We start from the raw sequence: 21972 nt of genomic DNA, 5'->3' as shown, positions 1-21972 counted from the left end.
AGAGTCCCCTCATCAAGCTTCAGCCAGCAACTAAGGATTCTGGCGCGTTTGTTCGGTTTAAGGATGTGTAAACAGACCAATGTCCCTTTCTGGTCGAAGCTGCTACTCTTTCGAGTTCGAGCATAAAAAAACAAACAAGCAGGAACAAGGCAATCTTCATATAATTAAAAAAACAAAAAACTCCGGCGCGTTTCGGCAGCACGGCCTTCGTCATATGCCTACAAAGATACAATGATGTCTTGTTTTTGAACAAACCATGTTCCGACCGTTTGTAGCTTCAGTAAAATGTCACACACACGCATTAGCGAACAGATGAAACTGGGGGAAAATGGGGGTGTATTCTAGGAAGGAAAATGGGAGGGACCTAGATGCATTTAAATAGGAACTTGTTTTCGTTGCAAAACGCCACTGTTTGGACAAATGATTGCACCCCAGTTTTTGTTGATACCAACGGCAACAATAATTTGAACTCAGCAAAATTATCTAAACGTTTTCACTTCATAGGCTGTGGTCAGTGCGGTAGTAAAATGGAAGAAATTACAACATGTATCCCAGTGGACCCTACCTCGAAGGGTAATCCACTCATTTATGGCTCCATCATATCTAAATTACCTGCAGAAGGCGGCTGTTTCAGTCGAGCAAGGAGATGGATGTCAATCGAAATAGAAGAGATGCTTGAAATTCTAAAACTGGCTTTACCAATGGTAAACTTGATACTTCTAGAAAAAAAATGTTAAAATGCACTTCGTATACTTTTTCTAGGCTACAGTTTTTTATTGGTATTATTTGATATTGAGTACCATAGCACTTTTACAACGTTTCCTTTTGATAATGACTGCACGGATTATGTATCTGTTGTTGTTGAACGTGATGGGGACTTGTTGATTTAAAAACCAGGGAGCGTATAAATAAATTGATACAACTCTTTTTCCTCAGTTCATCTCCATGCTGATGCTCATGCTAATCAGTTTTGTTAGCACGGTGTTTTGTGGACACTTAGGCAAAACGGAGCTGGCAGCTGTGACTCTGGCCACTTCGGTAAGCGCAGCTCTTTGACTACTTTGAACTGAACGGTGTGTAGCCAATAGCCATGGCTTGCTTTGAGATCACTGTCTTCCTGAAAAAGCAATTCATACAAGTCACAAGAAACATCACCATTTACCTGCAATCACTCAAAGTCCCTTGTGTGGTGAACAGCTAGGAGCTCATGAATAAAACAATTCTGTGCCTTCTGACCAGTGTGCATGTAATCTTAACTCATGACAGAATCTCGCCCCTATGTCAACAGGTGGTCAATATTACAGGCATATCCATCGGCACCGGGCTGGCATCAGCCTTCGACACACTGATTTCTCAGGTAAGGCGACTGACTGACTGATGAATTTGGGGGGGAGTAAGAATATTGGAATTTCAAAGGAGCTTCCAGAATTGACTGTAATTAAAATGGAATTAACCCCAAATATGTTAACTTTGTACCTAAAATGATAACATATCATTGGGGATGATCCTTGAGATCAGCAGCACCTTCATCCTGTCAATCCATCTCTGCTGTGTGACTGTAGATTTTCGGAAGCAACAATCTGAAGTATGTGGGTGTGATCTTGCAGAGAGGGATTCTGATCCTGCTCCTGTCCTGCTTCCCCTGCTGGGCTCTCCTCATCAACACAGAGCCCATCCTACTGGCCTTCCATCAGAGCCCGGAGGTCTCCAGGTCAGCCCCACTATCACATACTATGTCACATCCCATACCTGGGTTATGTTCCAAGTAGGCGCGAAATGGGAGAAACAGTTTTAATTAGAAGAATGTGGTACTGGCTGTGCCCAGAGGTCTCCAGGTCATGCTCACTGTCAGTCACATCTCATATCTTGGTCAAGTTTCTAGTAGGAACGAAACTGCATATTATAATTAAAACATGTATTATAAGGACAAGGTACTGGCTGAATTTAGAATGCTCATTTAAAAAATATATTTTTTGATTAGGAGAACCTGAGATCACATTTTAATATAGGGCATTCTGAAGCCGTCAGACCTGACCTCCATTAATGCCTTGTTCTTTATAATTGAGTGATTGATGACAGGTACAACACGTACCAACTCCACGAGAGTTGCATATAGTCTGGGTAGCCATTTTGATTAGGTGTTCAGGAGTCTTATGGCTTGGGGGTAGAAGCTTTTTTGAAGCCTCTTGGATCTAGACTTGGCGCTCCACTGCTGCTTGTCGTGCGGTAGCAGAGAGAAGTCTGACTAGTGTGGCTGGAGTCTTTGACAATTTTTAGGGCCTTCCTCTGACACCATCTGGTATGGGTCCTGGGTGGCAGGACACTTGGCCCCAGTGATTTACTGGGCCGTACGCACTACCCTCTGTTGTGCGTTGTTGTCGGAGGCCGAGCAGTTGCCATACCAGGCAGTGGTGCAACTAGTCAGGATGCTCTCGATGGTGCAGCTGTAGAACCTTTTGAGGATCTGAGGACCCATGCCAAATCTTTTCAGTCTCCTGAGGGGGACTAGGTTTTGTCATGCCCTCTTCACGACTGTCTTGGTGTGTTTGGACCATGATAGTTTGTTGATGATGTGGACACCAAGGAACTTGAAGCTCTCAACCTGCTCCACTGCAGCCTAGTTGATGAGAATGGGGGCGTGCTCGATCCTCTTTTTTTCCTGTAGTCCACACAATCATCTCCTTTTTCTTGATCACGTTGAGGGAGAGGTTGTTGTCCTGGCACCACACGGCCAGGTCTCTGACCTCCTCCCTATAAGCTGGCTCGTCATTGTCGGTGATCAGGCCTACCGCTGTTGTCATCGGCAAACTTAATGATGGTGTTGGAGGCCTGTCTGGCCGTGCAGTCATGAGTGAACAGAGAGTACAGGAGGGGACTGAGCACGCACCCCTGAGGGGCCCCTTTGTTGAGGATCAGCGTAGCGGATGTGTTGTTACCTACCCTTAATACCTGGGGGCGGCTCGTCAGTAAGTCCAGGATCCAGTTGCAGAGGGAGGTGTTTAGTCCCATGGTCCTTAGCTTATTGATTAGCTTTGAGACACTATGGTATTGAATGCTGAGCTGGAGTCAATTAATAGCTTTCTCACATAGGTGTTCCTTTTGTCCAGCTGGGAAAGGGCAGTGTGGAGTGCAATAGAGATCGCATCATCTGTGGATCTGTTGGGGCAGTATGCAAATTGGAGTGGGTCTAGGGTTTCTGGGATAATGGTGTTGATGTGAGCCATGACCAGCCTTTCGAAGCACTTCATGGCTACAGACGAGAGTGCTACAGGTCGGTAGTCGTTTAGGCAGGTTACCTTGGTGTTCTTGGGCACAGGCACTATGGTGGTCTGCTTAAAACATGTTGGTGTTACAGACTTGGACAGGGAGAGGTTGAAGATATCAGTGAAGACACTTGCCAGTTGGTCAGCGCATGCTCGCAGTACACGTCCTGGTAATCCGTCTGGCCCCATGGCCTTGTGAATGTTGACCTGTTTAAAGGTCTTACTCACATTGGCTGCGGAGAGCGTGATCGGTCTTCCAGAACAGCTGGTGCTCTCATGCATGTTTCAGTGTTATTTGCTTCGAAGCGAGCATAGAAATAGTTTAGCTCGCCTGATAGGCTCGTGTCACTGGGCAGCTCTCGGCTGTGCTTCCCTTTGTAGTCTGTAATGGTTTGCAAGCCCTGCCACATCCGACGAGCGTCAGAGCTGGTGTAGTACAATTCAAGCTTAGTCCTGTATTGATGCTTTGCCTTTTTGATGGTTCATCAGAGGGCATAATAGGATTTCTTATAAGCCTCCCGGTTAGAGTCCCGCTCCTTGAAAGCGGCTGCTCTAGCCTTTAGCTCAGTGCGAATGTTGCCTGTCACCCATGGCTTCTGGTTGGGGTATGTACTGTGGGGACAACTTTATTGATGAAGCCAATGACTGATGTGGTGTACTCCTCAATGCCATTGGAGGAATCCCAGAACATATTCCAGTCTGTGCTAGCAAAACAGTCCTGTAGCTTAGCATCTGCTTCATCTGACCACTTCTTTATTTATCTGGAATATATAGGTCACTGGTGCTTCCTGCTTTAATTTTTGTTTGTAAGCAGGAATCCGGTGGATAGAATTGTGGTCAGATTTGCCAAATGGAGGGCAAGGGAGAGTCTTTGTATGTGTCTCTGTGTGTGGAGCAAAGGTGGTCCAGAGTTTTCCCTCTGGTTGCACATTTGACATGCTGATAGAAAATTGGCAAAACAGATTTAAGTTTCCCTGCATTAAAGTCCCCGGCTACTAGGAGCGCCGCCTCTGGGTGAGTGTTTTCTTGTTTGCTTATGGTGGAATACTGCTCATTCAATGCTGTCTTGGTGCCAGCCTCTGACTGTGGTGGTATGTAGACAGCTATGAAAAATACACATGAACACTCTCTAGGTAGATTGTGTGGTCTACAGCTTATCATGAGATACTCTACCTCAGGCGAGCAATAGCTCAATACTTCCTTAGATATCGTGCACCAGCTATTATTTACAAAAATACATAGTCCGCTGCCCCTTGTCTTACCAGACGCCGCTGTTCTATCCTGCCGGTCAGGGTATAACCAGCCAGCTGTATGTCTGGTGTCTCCGTGAAGCACAAGATATGCTGTGTCAGCACAGTTAGGTATGACTCCTTTTGGGTTCCCATAAAAAGCAGGGGGTAAAACGCTCCTAATCTTTGTGATAGGGTAAGTTAATAATGTGATACTACTCCACCTGTAACTTTATTTATTAGGGTGGGTCAAGTTTACTAGTTGGGCCCTGGTGAGGACACCATTTTGCATTAAATCTTTCCTGCTGTTCCTACAGGGGCCTGCCCGATCATGGGGTGTGTGAGGTTCATTCTGACATTGACTGACATTGAATTGATAATGCCCGAGCAGTGGCGTGTATTCATGGAAGTCAAGGGACCCGCCCCACAAAAAAGTTACCGATGTATTTTGTTCAATTCGCAGAAGACGCTCAATGTATATAATATACATTCATACCATTCTCCAAGTGGAAAGTTTGTTTGGAGAGCTCACAAACTGCATGATAAAGAAGTTTTGATAAAGAAGTTTTGGTTAACTTAATTGCATTTACTAGTTTACTGTCAAGTTCTTTGGCGAGCATGTGTCCGGTTTCTCCATGTTTAATGTTGTGGTTGCAGAGACAAAGACCGTATCTGAGAGGGTTTTAACTAGAGGTCGACCGATTAATCGGAATGGCCGATTTAATTAGGACCAATTTCAAGTTTTCATAACAATCGGAAATCGGGATTTTTATGCGCCGATTAATTTTTTTATACCTTTTTATTTAACTAGGCAAGTCAGTTAAGAACACATTCTTATTTTCAATGACGGCCTAGGAACGGTGGGTTAACTGCCTTGTTCAGGGGCAGAACGACAGATTTTCACCTTATCAGCTCGGGGGATCCAACGCTCTAACCCCCTGCCTCTTATTGCACTCCACGAGGAGCCTGTCTGTTACGCGAATGCGGTAGAAGGTAAGTTGCTAGCTAGCATTAAACTTATCTTATGAAAAACAATCAATTAATCATTATCACTAGTTCTAACTACACATGGTTGATGATATTACTAGTTTATCTAGCGTGTCCTGTGTTGCATATAATCGATACAACGCTTGGGGATGATTTAACAAAAGCGCATCGTTGGACGACTGTACCTAACCATTAACACCAATGCCTTTTATTAAAATCAATACACAGAAGTATATATTTTTAAACCTGCATATTTAGCTAAAAGAAATCCAGGCCAGCAGGCAATAATAAACAGGTGAAATTGTGTCATTTCTCTTGCGTTCATTGCAAGCAGAGTCAGGGAATATGCAACAGTTTGGGCAGCCTGGCTCATTGCGAACTAATTTGCCAGAATTGTACGTAATTATGACATAACATTGAAGGTTGTACAATGTAACAAGAATATTTAGACTTAGGGATGCCACCCGTTAGATAAAATACAGAACGGTTCCGTATTTCACTGAAATAATAAATGTTCTGTTTTCTAAATGATAGTTTCCTGATTCGACCATATTAATGACGAAAGGTTTGTATTTCTGTGTGTTGTAATTAAGTCTGATTTGATAGAGCAGTCTGACTGAGCGATGGTAGGCAGCAGCAGGCTCATAAGCATTCATTCAAACAGCACTTTTGTGCATTTTGCCAGCAGCTCTTCGCAAGCACAGCGCTGTTTATGACTTCAAGCCTATCAGCCTAATGGCTGGTGTAACCGATGTGAAATGGCTAGCTAGTTAGCTCGGTGTGCGCTTCAAACGTCACTCGCTCTGAGACTTGGAGTTGTTATTCCCCTTGCTCTGCAAGGGCCGCGGCTTTTGTGGAGCGATGGGTAACCCGGCTTTTGTGGAGCGATGGGCAACGCTGCTTCGAGTGTGGCTGTTGTCGATGTGTTCCTGGTTCGAGCCCAGGTAGGGGCGAGGAGAGGGACGGAAGCTATACTGTTACACTGGCAATACTATAGTGCCTATAAGAACATCCAATAGTCAAAGGTTAATGAAATACAAATGGTATAGAGAGAAATAGTCCTATAATTCCTATAATAACTACAACCTAAAACCTCTTACCTTGGCATATTGAAATCTCATGTTAAAAGGAACCACCAACTTTCATATGTTCTCATGTTCTGAGCAAGGAACTACAACGTTAGCTTTTTTACATGGCACATATTGCACTTTTACTTCTCCAACACTTTGTTTTTGCATTATTTAAACCAAGTTGAACATGTTTCATTATTTATTTGAGGCTAAATGGATTTTTATTTCTGTATTAAAATAAGTGTTCATTCAGTATTGTTGTAATTGTCATTATTATAAATAAATAAAAATCGGCCGATTTAATATCGGCTCGTCTTTTTTTGGTCCTCCAATAATTGGTATCGACTTTTTTTGGGCCTTCAATAATCGGTATCGGCGTTGAAAAATCATAATCAGTCGACCTCTAGTTTTAACAGCAATGTATCATAGGTGAATTGTGACTGACTGATCTACCAGTAATGAGTCGTTATTTAGGATGCAAGGTGATTTTGTAGCTCAGTCAGTCGGAAGTCGACCTGCTGTCATTTTGATCCTCTCACACCGCCAATATTTTCCTGATTTCCTGCAACCCTACACATTTTGTCAAGGGGCTTTCAGTTTTAAAGCTAATTTCTTACAATTCTACACATTTTGCCATGGTTTATGCCATATTTTTATGCTCTCTGAGTGACTAAAATGTTATTACAAAATCAGTGGGGGTCCCATGCCATTTATGGATTTTTTTTTTATTCTGTCTAGTTTTCATTTTGGTTGTTATTTGTAAAATATGATCTTATACAGTTTAAGTCGGAAGTTTACATGCACCTTAGCCAAAAACATTTAAACTCAGTTTTTCACAATTCCTAACATTTAATCCTAGTAAAAAAAATAATCCCAGTTTTAGGTCAGTTAGGATCACCACTTTATTTTAAGAATGTGAAATGTCAGAATAATAGCAGAGAAAATGATTTCAGCTTTTATTTCTTTCATCACATTCCCAGTGGGTCAGAAGTTTACATGCACTCAATTAGTATTTGGTGGCATTGCCTTTAAATTGTTTAACTTGGGTCAAATGTTATGGGTAGCCTTTCACAAGCTTTCCACAATAAGTTGGGTGAATGTTGGCCAATTCCTCCTGACAGAGCTGGTGTAACTGAGTCAGGTTTGTAGGCCTCTTTGCTCGCACACGCTTTTTCAGTTCTGCCCACAAATTTTTCATTTTCCTCCAAACATTACTATGGCCAAACAATTCTATTTCTGTTTCATCAGACCAGTGGACAAACCTTAGTCTGTTTTTTTATGGTGGTTTTGGAGCATTGGCTTCCTTGCTGAGTGGCCTTTCAGGTTATGTCGATATAGGACTCGTTTTACTATGGATATAGATACTTTTGTACCCATTTCCTCCAGCATCTTCACAAGGTCCTTTGCTGTTCTGGGATTGATTTGCACTTTTCACACCACAGTACGTTCATCTCTAGGAGACAGAATGCGTCTCCTTCCTCAGTGGTATGATGGCTGCATGGTCCCATGGTGTTTATACTTGCGTACTATTGTTTGTACAGATGAACGTGGTACCTTAAGGTGTTTGGAAATTGCTCCCAAGGATAAACCAGACTTGTGGAGGTCTACACATTTTTTTTTTTTAGGTCTTGGGGACGATTTTCTTTTGATTTTCCCATGATGTCAAGCAAAGAGGCACTGCGTTTGAAGGTAGGCCTTGAAATACATCCACAGGTACACATCCATGAGTCAATCAGAAGCTTCTAAAGCCATGACATCATTTTCTGGAATTTTCCATGCTTACACTAAGTTCACTAAGCTGTTTATGTAAACTTCTGACCCACTGGAATTGTGATTAAGTGAAATAATCTGTCTGTAAACAATTGTTGGAAAAATTACATGTCATGCACAAAGTACTTGCACAAACTATAGTTTGTTGACAAGAAATTTGTGGAGTGGATGATAAAAGTTTTAATGACTCCAATCTAAGTGGAAGTAAACTTCCAACTTCAACTGTAAATACTGTATGTAGCGCCATTTTATGTTATCAACATACAGTACTTTCTGGTTTAAGTTTACACTGAACATGTTTTGCAATCCCAAACATTCTATTCATATGTGTATATATTATTTGTATTAAATATATTTTGGAGTGGCGACACCGCTGCTAAATGAATATAGGGGAAACACTGAGATGACGGTTTGCATGTTCATTAGATGGTATTTATTTTGTGTGTCCCTCAGGCTTACTCAACTCTATGTGAGGATCTTCATGCCTGCTCTGCCAGTGAGTTAACAAAGCCCGTAGTTCTTACAGAATTCTACAAAGTGTTGGCTCATCCTACTGATTTAAGATCTGCATGTGAATCTCATGGCTGCAGTGTCTCCACAGGCATGCTTCATGTATCAGCTGCAAGGAAGATACCTTCAAAACCAGGTGCTGTATGCGTTTCAATAGAACTTGTTTGTCATTGTGGTTGCGACTGGGGCCCAACAGACCAATCAGTGGGCGAGGTTAGGCCACCGTTTTCCCATTCCATCCTCATTGTCTAGTATATATGCTTGTGTGTATTACTCACAACAATTGACAGCGATTTTATATTAAGTTAAAATAAATGGCACCAAAATGCGTTGTACTTGATGCACTCGCGAGCGGAAGTATTCCTTACTTGTTTTGGATTACATGCCGTCTATTTTAAACGTTATGGTTATTTTACATCCTTTTGAGGGGGAAATTAAAAGGGAACACCGTGTGCCCACCCTCTGAGCTTATGAGATCTGAGGGGTATACTACAAAGCAGAACCAAATCAAATTTGATTGGTCACATACATGGTTAGCAGATGTTAATGCGAGTGTAGTGAATAACAATTCCCAACAACTACCTAATACACACATCTAAAGGGGTGAATAAGAATATGTACATATAAGTATATGGATGAGCGATGGCCGAGCGGCATAGGCAAGGTGCAGTAGATGGTATGAAATACATGTGATATGAGTAATGTAAGATATGTAAGCATTATTTAGGGTGGCATTGTTTAAAGTGACTAGTGATCCATTTGTTAAGGAGTTGGCCAGTTAACTTGCCTGAATATTCTGAAAAAACTTTTTAGTTTTTAGTAAGATAAGCTTGAAATGGGCATGGTCTCTATATCTGTTAACATTGTCCAGTGCTTATTTAATTTATTTTGTCGACATTTAGAAAGTTTGCATAGAAAATAGATGCGACAATTGCCAGCTAGGGTTTGTTTGTTTTGCACTAGCTTGTGTTGATTTAAAAACAGCCGGACATAATGATGTCGCACACAAACACACAATAAAACAATTAATGTAGTAGTTAGTGTTGCCATTTTCCATTTGGGCAAATTGCGTGTTCCAACCTATCTGTTTCATGCCTCAGGTAGCCTGCAAAAGCCAGCATGGATGGAATGCAATAATTAATAAAAATGTGCCATATTCTTATGTGCCGACGTATCGCCACAGTCTGTGCTATGGTGAAATTCCCGTAGATCTGAAATAATTGTATGGCGAAACTTGCCAGCAAGGCAAAACAATTCAGGCATTCTTGAAAGTCAGGACAATATTTATGGAGAAAAAAAAATTATTTAGCAAGCGGTAGGCATTTAGAATTAAATGTGGCGACATCATGTTCCCCCGCATTCCTTCAGAACTATTCAGCAATCATGATTAATTTGAATAACACCGTTTCCAGTTGTTGCAAAAAATAAAGTGTATTCTATATCTGACATTCCATTACACATGTCGCAAAGATTTTTTTGTTACATTTCTTTTGTGGAATAAACCTGGGTCAATGGAAACGTGCCTACTGACTCAACAACCAAAACCAAGTATCTGTTTGGCTTTCTTAATGATCCAGAAAATGAACTGTTTTAGAAGAAGTTAGCTGGCTAACTGATTGATTATGCTTTGTAGAATACCCCTCTGTTCCAACGCCCACTGTGACATTGTAAGAACAATGTTGTCCTGACGTTGAGACTGTATTTTTCCGACAGGGTATCATATGGCCCCAGGTGATAACTGGAGTGGTGGGGAACCTTCTAAATGCGATCACCAACTACACCTTCCTCTATCAACTCAACTTGGGCGTGGCGTGAGTTACTTTTATAAAAAACAACGTTGTCATTACAGCCATATATATATATTTTTTTTTTTTAAACATGAGAGATGGCAGTCACCCCTCCACTTTCATCCTCTCCATCACAGGGGCTCTGCAGCTGCTAACACCATCTCCCAGTACACCTTGGCTATAGTCATCTATGTGTACATCCTATGGAGAGGGCTGCACAAAGCCACCTGGGACGGTGAGTCCCTGACCTCTGAATTCAGTTTGTATTGATATGATGAAAGTCAATATATTGCTTTGTACAATAGCCAGGGGACAAGGTTGATATTGATGTGGTTAGTTTTAGATCATGTCATATAGATGGGGAACCATCTAACCAACTGTAGTCAGACATTGCTAATTGCTGAAGCGAGTGATATACACAGTGGGGCAAAAAAGTATTTAATCAGCCACCAATTGTGCAAGTTCTCCCACTTAAAAAGATGAGGCCTGTCATTTTCATCATAGGTACATTTCAACTATGACAGACAAAATGAGAAAATAAATCCAGAAAATCACATTGTAGGATTTTTTTATGAATTTATTTGCAAATTATGGTGGAAAATAAGTATTTGGTCAATAACAAAAGTTTATCTCAATGCTTTGTTATATACCCTTTGTTGGCAATGACAGAGGTCAAACGTTTTCTGTAAGTCTTCACAAGGTTTTCACACTGTTGCTGGTATTTTGGCCCATCCATGCAGATCTCCTCTAGAGCAGTGATGTTTTGGGGCTGTTGCTGGGCAACACAGACTTTCAACTCCCTCCAAAGATTTTCTATGGGATTGAGATCTGGAGACTGGCTAGGCCACTCCAGGACCTTGAAATGCTTCTTACGAAGCCACTCCTTCGTTGCCCGGGCAGTGTGTTTGGGATCATTGTCATGCTGAAAGACCCAACCACGTTTCATCTTCAATGCCCTTGCTGATGGAAGGAGGTTTTCACTCAAGATCTCATGATACATTGCCCCATTCATTCTTTCCTTTACACGGATCAGTTGTCCTGGTCAATTTGCAGAAAAACAGCCCCAAAGCATGATGTTTCCACCCCCATGCTTCACAGTAGGTATGGTGTTCTTTGGACGCAACTTGGCATTCTTTGTCCTCCAAACACGACGAGTTGAGTTTTTACCAAAAAGTTATGTTTTGGTTTCATCTGACCACATGGCATTCTCCCAATCTTCTTCTGGATCATCCAAATGCTTTCTAGCAAACTTCAGACGGGCCTGGACATGTACTGGCTTAAGCAGGGGGACACGTCTGGCACTGCGGGATTTGAGTCCCTGGTGGCGTAGTGTGTTACTGATGGTAGGCTTTGTTACTTTGGTCCCAGCTCTCTGCAGGTCATTCACTAGGTCCCCCCGTGTGGTTCTGGGATTTTTGCTCACTGTTCTTGTGATCATTTTGACCCCACGGGGTGAGATCTTGCGTGGAGCCCCAGATCGAGGGAGATTATCAGTGGTCTTGTATGTCTTCCATTTCCTAATAATTGCTCCCACAGTTGATTTCTTCAAACCAAGCTGCTTACCTATTGCAGATTCAGTCTTCCCAGCCTGGTGCAGGTCTACAATTTTGTTTCTGGTGTCCTTTGACAGCTCTTTGGTCTTGGCCATAGTGGAGTTTGGAGTGTGACTGTTTGAGGTTGTGGACAGCTGTCTTTTATACTGATAACAAGTTCAAACAGGTGCCATTAATACAGGACAGAGGAGCCTCTTAAAGAAGAAGTTACAGGTCTGTGAGAGACAGAAATCTTGCTTGTTTGTAGATGACCAAATACTTATTTTCCACCATAAATTTCAGTAAAAATTCTACAATGTGATTTTCTGGATTTTTTTCTCATTTTGTCTGTCATAGTTGAAGTGTACCTATGATGAAAATTACAGGCCTCATCTTTTTAAGTGGGAGAACTTGCACAATTGGTGGCTGACTAAATACTTATTTGCCCCACTTTAAGTGTACTTGTGAATAGAAATGATTAAAATGTATTTTCTCTTGGTCACTTGGAATTTTCATGATTACAGGAGCTGTTTAACACACCCTAAACCGTGTGTACAATTACGATACTTAATTGACAGTGACTGATATTTTAATATTGATGTGTCAATCTAATGGCAGGCAGTCCAAATCGTAATGTGTAAACCAGTGTTTGTTTACCCTGCTGTCAACTAAATGTCACCGTACCCTGTCCCTTTGACCCCCAGGCTGGTCACGTGACTGCCTGCAAGAGTGGGGGCCTTTCCTCTACTTGGCTGTTCCCAGCATGCTCATGATGTGTCTGGAGTGGTGGATCTATGAGATTGGAGTATTCATGGCAGGTCAGGGGTCACATTAGGGCATCTACCTTCAGAACTACCATGTTTTGTTTAAAAAATATATGCATACACAGCACACCTATTCATTCCAGGTTGGGTTTTTTGTACTATTTTCTACATTGTAGAATAGTAGTGAAGACATCAAAACTATGACATAACACATGGAATCATGTAGTAACCAAAAAAGTGTTAAACAAATAAATGATATTTGAGGTTCTTCAAAGTAGCTACTCTTTGCCTTGATGACAGCTTTGCACACTCTTTGCATTATCTCAACCAGCTTCATGAGGTGGTCCCCTGGAATGAATTTCAATTAACAGGTATGCCTTGTTAAGTTCATTTGTGGAATTTCTTTCCTTCTGAATGCATTTGAGCCAATCAGTTGTGTTGTGACAAGGTAGGGTTGGTATATAGAAGATGGCCCTATTTGGTAAAATACCAAGTACATATTATGGCAAGAACAGCTCAAATAAGCAAAGAGAAACGACAGTCCATCATTACTTTAAGACGTGAACGTCGGTCGATACAGAACATTTAGAACGTTGAAAGTTTCTTCAAGTGCATTTGCAAAAACCATCAAGCGCTATGATGAAACTGTCTCTCATGAGGAACGCCACAGGAAAGGGAGACCCAGAGTTACCTCTGCTGCAATGGATAAGTTCATAGTTATCAGCCTCAGAAATTGCAGCTTAAATAAATGCTTCAGAGTTCAAGGAACAGACACATCTCATCAACTGTGTGAATCGGGCTTTCATGGTTGAATTGCTGCAAAGAAACCATTACTAAAGCACACTAATAAGAAGAGAGCAATGGACATCATTCTGGTGGAAATTTGTCCTTTGTTCTGGATTCCAAATTGGTGATTTTTGGTTCCAGTCACTGTCTTTGAGACGCAGTGTGGGTGAACGGATGATCTCTGCATGTGTATTTCCCACCATAAAGCATGAAGGAGGTGTTATGGTGTGGGGGGTGCTTTGCTGGTGACACTGTCTGTGACTTTATTTAGATTTTAAGGCACACTTAACCAGCATGGCTACCATAGCATTCTGGAGCAATACACCATCCCATCTGGTTTGCGCTTAGTGGGACTAGCATTTGATTTTCAACAGGACAATGACCCAACACACCTCCGGGCTGTGTAAGGGCTATTTGACCAAGAAGGAGAGTGATGGAGTGCTGCATCAAATGATCTGGTCTCCACAATCCCCTGACCTCAACCCATTTGAGATGGTTTGGGATGAGTCTGACCGGAGAGTGAAGGAAAAGCAGCCAACGAGTGCGCAGAATATGTAGGAACTCCTTCAAGACAGTTGGAAAAGCATTCCAGGTGAAGCTGGTTGAGAGAATGCCAAGAGTGTGCAAAGCTGTCAAGGGAAAGGGTGGCTATTTGAAGAATCTCAAATATAAAATATATTTTGATTTATTTAACACTAACGTGTGTGTGTGTGTACACACACACACACCGTGCCTTTGGAAAGTATTCAGACCACTTGACTTTTTCCTCATTTGGTTAGGTTACAGCCTTATTCTAAAATCGATTTCAATTGTTTTTTTCCCCTCATCAATTTACACACAATCCCCCATCATGACAAAACAAAAACAGGTTTTTAGAAATGTTTGTTAATTTATAAAATGAACTTAAATATTAGATTTAAGTATTCAGACCCTTTAATCAGTACTTTGTTAAAGCACCTTTGACAGCGATTACAGCCTCGTCTTCTTGGGCACACCTGTTTCTCACATTCTTCTCTGCAGATCCTCTCAAGCTCTGTCGGGTTGGATGGGGAGCGTTGCTGCACAGCTATTGTCAGGTCTCTCCACAGATGTTTGATCGGATTCAAGTCCGGGCTCTGTGCTGGGCCAATCAAGGACATTCAGAGACTTGTTCCGAAGCCACTCCTGCGTTGTCTTGACTGTGCTTAGTATCATTGTCCTGTTGAAAGTTGAACCTTTGCCCCAGTCTGCGGACCTGAGTGCTCTAGAGCAGGTTTTCATCAAGGATCTCTCTGTACTTTGCTCTGTTCATCTTTGCCTTGATCCTGACTAGTCTCTCAGTCCCTGCCGCTGAAAAACATCCCCAAAACATGATGCTGCCACCACCATATTTCACCGTAGGGATGGTGCCAAGTTTCCTCCTGACAGGACGCTTGACATTCAGGCCAAAGAGTTTCATCAGAGCAGAGAATCTTGTTTCTCATGGTCTGAGAGTCCCTTAGGTGCCTTTTGACAAACTCATAGCGGGCTGTCATGTCTCTTACTAAGGGGCTTCTGTCTGGCCACTCACCATAAAGACCTAATTGGTGGAGGGCTGCAGAGATGGCTGTCCTTCTGGAAGGTTCACCCATCTCCACAGAGGAACTCTGGAGCTCTGTCAGATTGCCATCGGGTTCTTGGTCACCTGCCTGACCAAGGCCTTTCTCCCCTGATTGCTCAGCTCTAGGAAGAGTCTTGGTGGTTCCAAACTTCTTCCATTGAAGAATGATGGAGGCCACTGTGTTCTTGGGGACCTTCAATGCTGCAGAATATTTTTGGTACCCTTCCCCAGTTCTGTGCCTCGACACAATCCTGTCTCGGAGCTCTACGGACAATTCCTTCGACCTCGTGGCTTGGTTTTTGCTCTGTCTGACATACACTGTCAATTGTGGGACCTTTTTTATATAGACAGCTGTGTGTGTGTGTGTGCCTTTCCAAATCATGTCCAATCAATTGAATGTACCACAGGACTCCAACCAAATTGTAGAAACATCTCAAGGATGATCAATGGAAACAGGAGCTCAATTGAGTCTCGTAGCAAAGGGTCTGAATACTTATGTAAATAATGTATTTTTGTTGTATTTTTAATACATTTGCAAAATTTTCTAAACTTGTTTTCACCTTGTCATTATGCGGTATTGTGTGTAGATTGCTGAGAATTGTTTTATTTAATCAATTTTATAATAAGGCTGTAATGTACAAAATGTGGAAAACGTCAAGGGGTCTGAATACTTTCCGAAGGGAACTATGTGTGTATGTTTTTATATGCACGCACCTAAAAGGGAGGGAGAGAAACAAACAGGAATTTTCACAACCAGTCACAGCAACATTTAGTTATGTTCAGAAAGTATTAAATTAACTGTCCAGTGAATCATACTTTTTAAAGTTCATTTTCTGTTAACCCAAATAATGTTGTTGACTTGTCCTATAATCGTATTTGTGGACAAAGCATGAATTGAAGAGGGAACACTTCAAAAACTTGTCTCAAACAGATTGAGGAAATAGCAAGCATTTTTTAAACCTAGAATGTCAAACTGCTGAGGAGAATGAGCTAGCAAATCAGGGTCTACTCGCATTTAATATTTCGATTGACTGGTATACGCCCACAACATACTTCGTTTTCCTTCCAATTTTTGTATTTATTTCAAACACATTATTGGTCATATTTCATAGTCTGGAAACACTGGACAGTTACTTTTTAAGATGACTGTTTATTTAAAGATATAAGTGGTGTCAACCCTTGTCGGCATAAACCGGTAAAGTATATTAGTGCTTCAAATGCATTTAAGTTTTCTATGAGCGTTTTCCTGTATTTCACTTTCAACTTTTAGCATATTGAAAATATACTAGTTATGTTGACAATTCCTCACATTCAGATTTCTCCAGGTTTTATCGGTGAAGCTGAGCTGGGAGCTATGTCAGCCCTCTACCAGGTGTCCAGCATCACATTTATGGTAAACTTAAAGGGATGCTCCGTAATTTCAACCAGTAGTTTTGAAAGTAGTGCTCATTAACCAAAACGGGTCCCCGAAAAATGGTGTTCGACATCATCCATTTCGTATGATATGTTACATCCCTGCAAATCAATTTGTATGATATGTTACGAATTCGTAAGTGCTTAAGATCTCGGACTGCACCTTTTTTAAACGGATACTTCGGGATTCTGGCAATGAGGCCCTTTCTCTACTCACCAGAGTTGGATGAACTAGTGGATACCATTTTTATATCTGTGTATGATGTGAGTTCGAGGTGGTTTTGCGAGCCAATACATGGAAGTCTATGTATATGCTAGCAGATACCCATACATTTCCAGTCATTGCACTAGCTCTAGTTGGCAACTTCTTTCAAATAGCAAGCAGAGACATTAAAAATGCTATCCACAATTTTAATCTGACTGGGGAAGTAGAAAAAAGGCCTCATTTATTGCCACTTTCTTGCTATCATGTCAACTTATTTGCATTTACAACTGGTTGAGAGTTGCATGAATTAAATCATTTAAAAAAATCTCTCTTTCTCACACAAGTTTCCTCTAGGGTTTGCTGTTGCTGCCAATGTGCGGATGGGGAATGCTCTGGGTGCTGGGAACACGGAGCAGGCCAAACTGTCTGGCAAGGTCTCCTTCATCTGTGCATGTAAGAGCCCACCCCTGCTCCCTGGCTACACACGAACTTCTACTAACTAACGATAACTAAGGCCAACGGCAATTAGCCACCTCACACATTTTCAGTAAAAAAAAAACAAGGATAGTTTGATAATCTTTTGCCTGATTAGTAACTTCTTTAACTCGGACACCCTCTTCTTGTTGTAACTTCATTGTCAGCTGAATCGCAATTGTTAGGCAGTTTGTCAGATTTGGTGTTTGTCTCGCCCTTGATGCTATATTCTAACCAGCTGGTGTAAAAGTTCAACTAAACATCCCAGCCATAAACTTTTTATTTTCTAAATGAGCCTGTTTGCTACTTGTGCTCTGTCCCAGTCACAGTTTCCCTCGTCATTGCCATTATCCTTGGGTTGACTAAAGACGTGCTAGGATACATCTTCACCCAAGACCAGTGAGTAGAGCTGGGGGCTGCCGCTGGGCCAATGACGGATGACGTAGTCCTGCAAGGTCTTCAGCTGTGGCTATGTTACTGTGTATTGATAAATGTGTGTAATGGGATCTGGGTATTCTTATTCACTAACCCCCCCCCCCCCCCCCCCCCTCTCTCTCTCTCAGGGATGTTATTAAAAAGGCAGCTCCGCTTTTACTGTTGTATGCCTTCCACCATGTATTCGATGCCATAGCGGTGAGGGCAGCACTGCTTCAGCTATAAGCCAATTGTACATCTTTCCATTCATTGACTTGCTTGTTTGGTGACTGAATCGTTACTCCAATTAGGATGTAAGTCCACAATTATCACCTCCCATTGCATGTCGTGGTGGATAGGCTTGAGGTGTACAGTATATTGATGCAATCAACTACAGCCTAGAAAATAACTGGTCTAATAACCTCAGTGATTCAGAAGACTCATAATTTTGTGCACATGATCATTGAGCTTTGAAACCCCTTCATCTCTCGTCATGTGTTACCCCACAACCCCCCCTATTTTTTTTATGGTTAGACAAATCTAAAGGTAATTGCCAAAATAAAGGAAACCCTTGAGTAGGTCCACTCAACCCCTCAAGGTGAATGCCAATAATTACACAGCCATTCTGAGTGATCACCTTCGATCTATGGTGAATAATTTATATCCTGATGGGAGTGGACAAAATGTCCCCCCCCCCCATCCACAGGGCACAAGTGATCACTGAATGGTTTGATGAGCATGAAAATGAAAATGATGTAATCCATATGCCATGGCCGTCTCAATCACCAGATCTCAACCCAATTGAACACTTATGGAAGATTCTGGAGCGGCGCCTGTGACAGCATTTTACACCACCATCAACAAAACTTAAAATGATGGAATTTCTCCTGGAATAATGGCGTCGTATCCCTCCAATGGAGTTCCAGACCTTTGTAGAAGCTATGCTAAGGCGCTTTGAAGCTCTTTTGGCAGCTTGTGGTGGACCAATGTTTTTAATATTTTGGCAGTTACCTGTATATGCACATAACAGGGCCTTTTCCTCCTTGGGAAGCGAAGTAAAGCCTTCTGGGTGTTTCTACAGGTGTTGATGGGTGGCGTTGTAAGGGTAGCAGGAAAACAGATGGTTGGTGCTGTGTCCTACCTGGTTGGTTACTACATTATAGGCCTGCCCATTGCAGTGTCTCTCATGTTTCCCTTCAAAATGTGCATATTAGGTAAGGCATTAGACATTTGGAGACTGCAATAACCCATCATTGTGATGTACAGTGTAACCTTTTCTCACATGGTCATATTGCCCATTTCTCTCAGGATTTAGGATCGGGTTCTTCCTATGTAGCATCCTGCACTCTATTTTCCTTATTGTCTACATATGTAAACTCAACTGGAAACAAACCACCTACGAAGTAAGCAGACCCTCTTCTAACCTTTGTTCTTTTCATCCTGTTTTGAAATTGTTTTACCGTCTTTACTGAACCAATGTTATACTTCTGACAATAATACATGTGGATTGTTTGTCAGTGATGCATACTGAATATATTTTTTTTGTCAGGCACTGGTGAGGGCAGGAGTGCAGAGCCTTAAAGAGAACGCTCCCTGTCTGGATAAGACTCGGGGTATTTACAGGAACACTTTAACTTGTGCAAAGTCAACCATGGACACCAGCCCTTAAAGAAACAATGAAGCTGCATTTCCTTGTCTTCTAACCCAATCTTTCCATTCCCCTCTGTCTCCTCATAGGCTCGTACCAGACCCTTTTGACCAATGAGCTGAGTACGGTGGGTGTAGTTCTGTCTGTCAGGCATCTGGTTCTTCGGCGTGGCTTGGCTGTGGTCATCATGCTGCTCATCCTCGCCATTGGAATCGTCACCAACCAGCTGCTGACTGTTACGCTGCCCCCCAAGCCCACATTACCCCTTCTATTCCCTAATGCAACAAACACACAACTTGCATAGACATACTCACACAAGCTTTAAACCTAGTTGGCCTTTATTATTTCAACCACATTTCTTGTGTGCTATCAGTAACCTGGCAGTAATAATGATCCAGAAATGTGCCTTTTAATATAAAACCTGAAACTAATCCAACATTATTGCATGTTTCAGGGAGATTTCCACACACGGAATGTTTATAAAGGTTATTGATATCGTTCAGCTTAATAATGGTCTTCTGATCGGCTATGTTATGCATTGTGTCCACAGGCAAGCAGTGGGGTCTGTCTCCACTCTTATTTCTCTCACCAGATTGTGGCCCTGCTGTGAAGTTGATTCATTAAAATAAAAACATAAAATGCAATGTTTGTCCCTGGCAAAAGACCAAACATCAGCGCTGGTCACTGTGGTCAGTCACCGTTGTCATGTGATTGCTTTGAAGAAATGGACCCGGACCATACAGTTTGTCCACTTAGTTGTGGGCTGTAGTACATATTTGCATATTGAGCAATGTGCATTTGCAAAATATATATATAAGCGCCTCATCAAAAACATAAAATTGTTGAGTGTACTGACTAAACTGATTGATTACATCAGCAAATGTCATGTTGATGAACTTGTTTGCATTCTTTAACAGATCTAAATACACATGTATTACTATCAATTCTTTCAAATATTAAAGTGATTCTTACAAAATATTGTTTGCAAGCTATGCTGCATGTTACACGACTTCGTTATAATTGACACATTCTATAACATTGACGACGCATAGCATACGAATGTGTACTATGTATTTACAGTTGAAGTTGGAAGGTTACGTACACTTAGGTTGGAGTCATTAAAACTAGTTTTTTTCAACCACTCCACAAATGTCTTGTTAACAAACTATAGTTTTGGCAAATCGGTTAGGATATCTACTTTGGGCATAACACAAGTAATTTTTCCAACAATTGTTTACAGATTATTTCCCTGTATCACAATTCCAGTGGGTCAGAAATGTACATGCACTAAGTTGACTGCCTTTAAACAGCATGGGAAATTATGTCACGGCTTTAGAAGCTTCTGATAGGCTAATTGTCCTTTTTTTTTTACCTTTAACTAAGCAAATCAGTTAACAAATACGTATTTTCTTGATGGCCTAGGAACAGTGGGTTAACTGCCTGTTCAGGGACAGAAGTACCTTGTCTGCTCGGGGATTTGAACTAGTCCGGTTACTAGTCCAACGCTAGTCCAACGCTCTAACCACTAGGCTACCCTGCCGTGTACCTGTGGATGTATTTAAAGGCCTACCTTCAAACTCAGTGCATCTTTGCTTGATATCATGGGAAAATCAAAAGAAATCAGCCAAGACCTCAGAAAAGAAATTGTAAACCACAAGTCTGGTTCATCATTGGAAGCAACTTCCAAAAACCTGAAGGTACCACGTTCATCTGTACAAACAATAGTATGCAAGTGTAAACACCATGGGACCACGCAGCCGTCATACCTCTCAGGAAGGAGAAGCGTTCTGTCTCCTAGAGATTGAACGTACTTTGGTGCGAAAAGTGCAAATCAATCCCAGAACAACAGCAAAGGTGAAGATGCTGGAGGAAACGGGTACAAAAGTATCTATATCCACAGTAAAACGAGTCCTACATCGACATATCTTGAAGGCCGCTCAGCAAGGAAGAAGCCACTGCTCCAAAACCACCATAAAAAAGCCAGACTTACAGTTTGCAACTGCACATGGGGACAAAGATCGTACTTTTTGGAGAAATGTCCTCTGGTCTGATGAAATCTAAAATATAACTGTTTGGCCCCAAAGCATGATGTTTCCACCCCCATGCTTCACAGTAGGTATGGTGTTCTTTGGATGCAACTCAACATTCTTTGTCCTCCAAACGCGACGAGTTGAGTTTTTATCAAAAAGTTATATTTTGGTTTCATCTGACCATATGACATTCTCCCAATCTTCTTCTGGATCATCCAAATGCTCTCTAGCAAACTTCAGACGGGCCTGGACATGTACTGGCTTAAGCAGGGGGACACGTCTGGCACTGCAGGATTTGAGTCCCTGGCGGCGTAGTGTGTTACTGATGGTAGGCTTTGTTACTTTGGCCCCAGCTCTCTGCAAGTCATTCACTAGGTCCCCCCGCGTGGTTCTGGGATTTTTGCTCACCGTTCTTGTGATCATTTTGACCCCACGGGGTGAGATCTTGCGTGGAGTCCCAGATCGAGGGAGATTATCAGTGATCTTGTATGTCTTCCATTTCCTAATAATT

General features: G+C 41.9%; 1 protein-coding gene across 1 annotated transcript; it reads left to right on the top strand.

Moving 5' to 3' along the window:
• Window positions 1-415: 415 nt before the first annotated feature.
• LOC139415249 (multidrug and toxin extrusion protein 1-like) lies at window positions 416-20166 on the top strand. Its single transcript, XM_071163207.1, has 17 exons — window positions 416-704; window positions 937-1038; window positions 1289-1357; window positions 1563-1711; window positions 8773-8815; window positions 8921-8965; window positions 10543-10640; window positions 10754-10851; window positions 12853-12966; window positions 16603-16670; window positions 17240-17348; window positions 17693-17768; window positions 17933-18002; window positions 18865-18997; window positions 19092-19186; window positions 19333-19396; window positions 19521-20166. The coding sequence occupies exons 1-17, from the start codon at window positions 528-530 to the stop codon at window positions 19733-19735; spliced, it is 1725 nt and encodes a 574-aa protein (XP_071019308.1). The 5' UTR covers window positions 416-527; the 3' UTR covers window positions 19736-20166.
• Window positions 20167-21972: the final 1806 nt, after the last annotated feature.

This window comes from Oncorhynchus clarkii, chromosome 1, assembly GCF_045791955.1.
Source record: "Oncorhynchus clarkii lewisi isolate Uvic-CL-2024 chromosome 1, UVic_Ocla_1.0, whole genome shotgun sequence".
Classification (NCBI taxonomy): Eukaryota; Metazoa; Chordata; class Actinopteri; order Salmoniformes; family Salmonidae; genus Oncorhynchus; species Oncorhynchus clarkii.
This window is presented reverse-complemented; position numbering and strand designations above follow the sequence as displayed.